Source organism: Salmo trutta, chromosome 1 (genome assembly GCF_901001165.1).
Source record: "Salmo trutta chromosome 1, fSalTru1.1, whole genome shotgun sequence".
NCBI classification, from domain to species: domain Eukaryota; kingdom Metazoa; phylum Chordata; class Actinopteri; order Salmoniformes; family Salmonidae; genus Salmo; species Salmo trutta.
This window is the reverse complement of record NC_042957.1, coordinates 54,519,147-54,526,672: the sequence shown is the minus strand read 5'-3', so window position 1 is coordinate 54,526,672 and position 7,526 is coordinate 54,519,147. Positions and strand designations below refer to the sequence as shown.

Genomic DNA, 7,526 nt, shown 5'->3' with positions numbered 1-7,526 from the left:
TTTAAGGTCTCCAGAGATGTTCAATCAGGTTAAAGTCTGGGCTCTGGCTGGGCCACTCAGAGACTTGTCCCCAAGCCACCCCTGCGTTGTCTTGGCTGTGTGCTTATGGCCGTTGTCTTGTTGGAAGTTGACCCCTTCGCCCCAGTCTGAGATCCTGAACGCTCTGGAGTTGGTTTTCATCAAGCATCTCTCTGTACTTTGTGCCGTTCATCTTTCCCTCGATTCTGACTAGTCTCCCAGTCCCTGCTGCTGAAAAACATCCCCACAGCATGATGCTGCCACCACCATACTTCACCGTAGAAATGGTGCCAGGTTTCCTCCAGATGAGACGCTTGGCATTCAGGCCAAGGAGTTCAATCTTGTTTCTCATGGTCTGAGAGTCTTTAGGTGGCTTTTGGCAAACTCCAAGCGTGCTGTCATATGCCTTTTGCTGAGAAGTGGCTTCCGTCTGGCCACTCAGCTCTAGCCAGGCAGCCAGCTCTAGGAGTCTTTGAGGTTCCAAACTTCTTCCATTTAGGAATGATGGAGGACAATTCCTTCGACCTCATGGCTTGGTTTTTGTTCTGACATGCACTGTCAACTGCGGGACCTTATATAGACAGGTGTGCCTTTCCAAATCATGTACAAGTATTTCTGTTTTTTTATTTTGTATAAATTTGCTAGAATGTCTAAAAACCTGTCTTCACTTCGACATTATGGGGTATTGTGTGTAGATTGATGAGGATTTGTAATTTTTTTATCCTTTTTGAATAAGGCTGAAACGTAACAAAATGTGGAAAAAGTCAATGGGTGTGAATACGTTCCGAATGCACTGTATAAGAGGCAATCTCTATCATTCATTCATGTTGAGTAAAAAGTGGAAAAAGTTAATAATATTAAAACAATATTGTGTGTCTGTGCACAGTCTATCTACGCACTCCCTCAGGATTTGAATGTAACCACAAATACAATAAAGTAATGGAACAATGAATGGCAATGTAACAGACCATACATCACAGATCAGTTTGGAAGACAGTCTTGACCCACAACTACTGTGGGAAAGACTAAGAGGACATCAGAGCTGGGGGCTCTGCGACTGGAGGTGTGGGCTCCTCTGGGGGGATAGGGATGGCTGCAGGGGCCGGGCCCGCAGACGACCCAGAGTCCTGGACAGGGGCCTTGGGTGCCTCTGAGGAAGGTGTTGAAGCAGCTGTGGCAGACATTGCCTAGTTCCAGAGGAGATATAAACAGGCTATTACTGTCATCTATGCAGACAATCATGTAACCCAAAACAGGTGGGTGCAGCTCATTATGAGCCATAGTAAAATGGATTAGGGAAATGTACCTTCGATACCATAACTACAACGAAATTCTTCTCGTCAATTTTGTAGTCTTTAATAGGTGTGTCATCTTGCAGGATTTTGCCAGCATATATGAGCTTCTGTCCAGACACTGGGAAGTTATCTTTCCCCCTCTCTGCTTCTATCTTCTCCTTCAGTGCCTTCACCTGTTGAAACCAAAAATAAGCTGTTCAGCCTTGCTTTAATTGTTAAACACAGTGCAACCAAAAAGTTGCTCGCTAACACTGACTGTTTGAATTGCCCAACTTTTTACATTGCAGGTTTACCTTACATGATGTAGCTAGCTAGCCATTTTCACTCGTTATGACCTAGCTAGTAAATGTCTGCTAGAATATTGCTGATTAATCGTCCAACTAGACTTGCATAGACCAAAATAGATGACGTAGTTAGCTAGCTAGCTAGTAATATGGCTGTCTAGCTAACGCTAGATAGTTGGCTTAAGCTGACATTAACTCGATGAGGGATAACTAACGTTGGCTAGTCATGTAGCAAGCTGATGTTTTAGCGGATAATAATTTACCTAGCTAGCTAATAATGAGACTCAACATTGGATTAGCAAATTGACACACATTAGCTTGCAAGCTAGTTTGCTTTAGCTATGTGTAATATTAATATGTGAATACATACTGAATTATAATTGGATGTAAATACAAACAGCATGTAGAGCTAATGTTCACGGGTCCTCTGAAGGCAAGAGGAGAAGAGGAAAAGTGTAGCTACCTGCTCCTCTGGATCGGTGAAAAAGGAGAGATATTTACAACACATGGACACTTACCGAGGGTGAATCAAAGGTACTGAAAACATACTACGATCGTTTTGAAGCATATGTTGTGCCGAAGACTAATACAATTTTCGCTCGGTACAAATTCCATGAGAAAGTACAGGGAGCTAGCGAGTTTTTTGAACAGTTTGTGACTGAGCTGCGTCTGCTTGTGAAAGACTGTGATTATGCAAACAAGGATGAGATGGTCAGGGACCGTATTGTATTTGGAATACACTCACCGCGAGTGAGAGAGAACGTTTGAATGTTGGATCTGAGCTAACGCTAGACCAAGCTATCGACATAGCCAGATCTCACGAGCTAGCACAGGCTCAGATGAAAACCATTTCGCGCCGCAGCACGAGCGCATCACGTGAACAAGCAGTGCACGCAGTCAGACATCAAAGCACACCTCCAGTGCCCAGAGAGCGCGTTTCAGAACGGAGAGAGACATAACTCCAAAACAGAGCGTCACAGACTCAAAACGCCCCAAAACATGTGGATGTTGTGGATACAAAGTGCATGGCGAACAAGGAAATTGCCCAGCTAAAGGCAAACAGTGTACTAAATGTGGTAAATGGAATCACTTTGCAAAAGTGTGCAGAGCTTACCGTGGAAAAACAGTACACACAGTGAGTGAAGATGAAATGTCAATCAAAGAGTCAAATGATGATGAACTGTTTATTGATTCAGTGACACAAAAAAGTCACATATCAGAGACAGAGCAAGCCTTTGCTGACATTGAGATCGGAATACAAGGCTCAAAGCTAAAGTTCAAACTAGACACTGGTGCACAAGTAAACATTATTCCTCTGAATAAGTACCGCAGCTTGACATCTGAGTGCGAGCTACAGCCCACCATGCGCAGACTGACTGGTTATGGTGGTGAACAGCTCCCAGTAAAAGGCACATGCACTTTCAAATGCAAATACAAGGAAAGTGACATGATGTTGGACTTTTACATTGTTGACACTAGAGCACCTGCAGTGCTAGGTCTTAAAGCATGTTTAGACATGGACCTCATCAAGCTAGTTTTATCAGTAACAGCACCAGTAGAGACAGGAAATGTACTGGAGGAGTTTGCTGATGTCTTTACAGGAATAGGATTATTCCCAGGAGAATGTACCATTCACCTTGACCCAGACGCAACCCCAGTGGTCTACCCCCCGAGAAAGATTCCCCTTGCTCTCTGTGCCCGTCTGAAGAAAGAGTTGGAGAGCATGGAGCAATCTGACATAGTCACCAAGGTTACAGAACCGACTGACTGGGTAAATGCGTTAGTGGTGGTGGAGAAACCACGCACAGGCAAGCTCCGAGTATGCCTCGACCCAAGAGACTTGAACAAGGCTATCAAACGGCCCCATTACCCTTTACCGACGCTAGATGGTATCACACACAAGCTAGCGGGAGCACACTACTTCAGTGTCATGGACGCTAGATCAGGCTACTGGGCTATCAAGCTCACAGAAGAGTCATCTAAGCTCACAACATTCAGCACACCGTTTGGACGCTACAGGTTCTGTCGCCTGCCTTTTGGGATTATCTCAGCCCAAGACGAGTTTCAGCGAAAGGTCGACGAAGTGTACGAAGGCCTCGACGGAGTTGTGGCAATTGTGGATGACATCCTTGTTTATGGTCGAACCAAAGAGGAGCACGACCAAAACCTCCGCGCGATGCTGCAAAGGTCCCGCGAGAGAGGAGTCCGGCTCAACCCCGAGAAGAGCACAGTCAGCGCTACAGAGGTCAGCTACTTCGGACATCTTCTCACAGCGACTGGAATCAAGCCGGATCCACAGAAGATCTCAGCCATAAAAGAAATGGAGCCACCAAAGAACCGTGCAGAGCTGGAAACAGTGCTTGGCATGGTCAACTACTTAGCCAAGTTCGCACCCAGCCTCTCCAATGCTAATGCACCCCTGCATCAACTGCTAAAGCAGTCCAGTGAGTTTCTTTGGGACAAGCAACACGACATTGCTTTCCAGAATGTGAAAGACTTGATCACGAGAGAACCAGGACCAATCTTTGCCTACTACGACCCCAACAAAGAGCTCAGACTCCACGTGGACGCATCGAAGTATGGACTAGGTGCAGTGCTACTGCAAGAAGGAAAGCCCATCGGCTACGCTTCCAAATCTCTCACAGACTGTGAAATCAACTACGCTCAAATCGAAAAGGAGCTCTATGCCATTCTGTTCGGATGTAAACGTTTCCATCAGTACGTATATGGACGACAAGTCATTGTGGAATCCGACCACAAGCCCCTTGAGTCAATCATGAGGAAACCACTAGCTGCAGCCCCGCCAAGGCTACAGAGAATGATCCTTCAACTACAAAAATACGACTTCACAATCACTCACCGTCCAGGCAAAGACATCCCTGTCGCAGACACACTCTCCAGGAAGTTTCTTACCTACAAGGACAGCAGCCTCAGTGAGGGCATGGACATGCAAGTGCACACTGTGTACAGCAACTTACCAGTTAGTGACACGAAACTGAAGGAGATCCAAGCAGAAACAGACAAGGACTCACAACTCACACAGCTGAGGAAAGTCATACAGGATGGATGGCCTGAGGAGAGGAGAAAATGCCCTCAGAGCGTCTCAGAATTCTGGAACCATCGTGATGAACTATCACAGATCAACGGAATCCTTTTCAAAGGAGAGAAAATCATTATTCCTACCAGTCTCAGAGAAGAGATTTTGACAAAGATCCATGCTGGACACATGGGCATGGAAAAGTGCAAACAGAGAGCAAGGGACATTATGTTTTGGCCTGGAATGTGCTAACAAATAGATGACATTGTTGGTAGATGCACCATCTGTCTTGAAAGACGCCCCTCAAACACCAAAGAGCCAATGTTACCTCACTGTATCCCAGACCGACCCTGGCAGGTCGTGGCAACCAATCTGTTCACCTGGAACAACGAGGACTACATCGTAACAGTGGACTACTACAGCAGATACTTCGAACTCGACAAGCTTCACAGCACCACATCTGCAGCTGTGATACACAAGCTGAAAGCAGCCTTTGCCAGGCATGGCATTGTAGAGACTTTAATATCTGACAATGGGCCCTGTTACAAATCAAATGAGTTTGAATCCTTCACAAAAGCATGGGAGTTCACACATGTCACCACAAGCCCACATTACCCTCAAAGTAATGGCCTTGCTGAAAAATCTGTGCAGATTGCTAAATCACTAATGGACAAAGCAAAAGCAGACAAGAGAGACCCCTACCTCAGTCTCCTTGAATACCGCAACACTCCAGTTGACAACTTCAAATCACCAGCCCAGCTGTTGATGAGCCGCAGACTTCGCTCAACCCTTCCCAGCACCAACCAGCAGCTGCAACCTGAGGTCGTCAGCTACAAGGAAATGCATGAAAAACGTGCACAGAGACAACAACAAAAGCGATACTACGACAGGTCAGCTAGACCACTGCCACCACTGATCGACGGAGAGTCAGTTAGAATCCAGGAGCATGGCCTCTGGAAGCCAGCAGTCGTCATCCAGCCAGCTGACACTGAACGTTCATATCACGTCCGCACAGCAGAAGGAGCAGTGTACCGCCGCAATCGTCGTCACTTACTGAACACAAAAGAACAACACACTGATGAGATGAACTGTTCCCCTGAAAGAGAACGTGATGGACTAAAAACACACACAGCACAACATACACCACACTTACCTGCAACACCACAACAACTGTTGACTGACACAGAAGCATGCTCAACATCATATCGCACAAGGTCAGGAAGAGAGGTCAAGCCCAGAGCTGTCCTCGACCTGTGAAATGTGAAAGGGTGTAGGCGGATCGCTGCCCTAAAAGAGTTCCAGACTGTAAACTTGTTATTGAAAGTTCAGTTGACATGCTTTGGTATTGTATTTGTTTGAAATGTTAAGATGTTATTTCTACAGTGAAAGCTGAGTTGCTGAGAATCCCTTGTTTGAAAAGTAACAGTATGTTGGATCATTGTTTCAGAGTAGGTTGATTCAGTTGGTGTATTATGCAATATAAATGGTTACTTACCTTGAGTTCAAACTACAGAGCATGTTTTCAAAAGAAAAGCTTAGAATATGTAAAACATTTGTATCTTGTTTTAAAAGAAGGGGGATGTAATATTCATATGTGAATACATACTGAATTATAATTGGATGCATTTTACCGCCGTATCATACTGTGCGGTGATTGGTTAAGACCACCCAGACGGTTAGGTCATGGTCAGTTGATCGTGGTTGGAGATAGGCGAACATGTAGTTGTAGCTAGTTAATAAAGAGTTATGTTAAGAAACATCCTGTAGTTCTACGTTTTATTATTTTGTACAAAGCGTACAAAACAAGACACTATGTCATGCTGGAAAGCTAAGACTAAGAACTAGCTAGTTAGCTAATGCTAGGGGTGTCAATAACGTCTAGCTAGCTAGCGTTAGCCTGTTAGTTGTATTATCCGAATTGATAATCTGGGACCAATTCATTTGGTCTTTCGTGCAATTAACAAGAAAGATAGTTAGCCAAGCGGGCTAGATAAAATGAACAAATGGGCACTTACCGTTTGATCTGGGTCTATGTCAATTTGAATGGTCTGCTGTTGCAGTGTTTTTAGCGTGATATGCATTCTTGCGGTAGCTAACGCTGTTTTCCCCTAGCGCTTCGATTACAGCTGTGTTTTAAAATATTCAAAAGTAAAACAGAAACTACATTTAACCACAAGTTCAAGCGAGAGAATATTTATCCATGACCATGAGATGTGTCCATGAGCACTCAGAAAATCGCCATCTTTGATGACACAAAACTCAGAAGTAGGTGCAGCGTAACGGTTTGCTGCCCAACTTGCAGCCTCGAGCGCTCTCTGAGTCTGATTGCTACAACCACTAACTGGTCAATCATATGAATATCCCGGTGAAATCACACACCTGGGGTGCCAGTTCATCCAGGTGGTAGTAGGATCTACAGTCTACTTTGCGAGAACAAATGATGCTTTGCATTTATGGCATGATCTGTTGACAGTTGTGACCGGTGCGGTGGCGACCAACTGGGTGTACAGAACAGCAAATATACAACAAATGTACTAACGTTAGTATTTTTGTTTAGTTTACAGTCACTAGGCAGAGTGGCACCTTTTCAATGAGGTACGGTCAGAGGTCCTCCTAACATACCCTGATGAAGACAGCTTGTCGGTCGGAACGTTGGATATTAGGTTATTCAATTATTGAGTCTGAGCTAGAGAGTGCGGCTCTCCTTTTCTTTTTCAAAGGTCATCCTAACAACCATTGCAAAGCTACACGTTCGATCTGTATCAGATCAGCGTCAACTGAAGTGAAATAGGCATTTTACTTTCCATAATAAAATATTACTCTAAAGTATTTTAAGAAGATAGAACCTAATAAATATGTTTTATGTTTACTGTATATTGTATAGGCTGTAAA

The 7,526-nt window shown here is 44.6% G+C and overlaps 1 protein-coding gene across 1 annotated transcript; it reads right to left on the bottom strand.

Annotated features, from left to right (window-relative positions):
• Positions 1-832: 832 nt before the first annotated feature.
• On the bottom strand, positions 833-6,936 carry LOC115200697 (UV excision repair protein RAD23 homolog B-like). Its single transcript, XM_029763912.1, has 3 exons — positions 6,650-6,936; positions 1,325-1,486; positions 833-1,205 (listed from the first exon to the last, which is right to left on the bottom strand). Exons 1-3 carry the CDS (start codon positions 6,713-6,715, stop codon positions 1,044-1,046), a joined length of 390 nt encoding a protein of 129 aa, XP_029619772.1. The 5' UTR covers positions 6,716-6,936; the 3' UTR covers positions 833-1,043.
• Between the last annotated feature and the right edge of the window lie 590 nt (positions 6,937-7,526).

Excerpts from the sequence above, each read along its gene's own strand:
- LOC115200697 (XM_029763912.1), bottom strand. The coding sequence starts at position 6,715 with ATGCATATCACGCTAAAAACACTGCAACAGCAGACCATTCAAATTGAC. Across the intron at positions 1,487-6,649 it reads ACATAGACCCAGATCAAACG|GTGAAGGCACTGAAGGAGAA; the intron begins GTAAGTGCCCAT and ends TGGTTTCAACAG. Across the intron at positions 1,206-1,324 it reads TTGTAGTTATGGTATCGAAG|GCAATGTCTGCCACAGCTGC; the intron begins GTACATTTCCCT and ends CTCTGGAACTAG.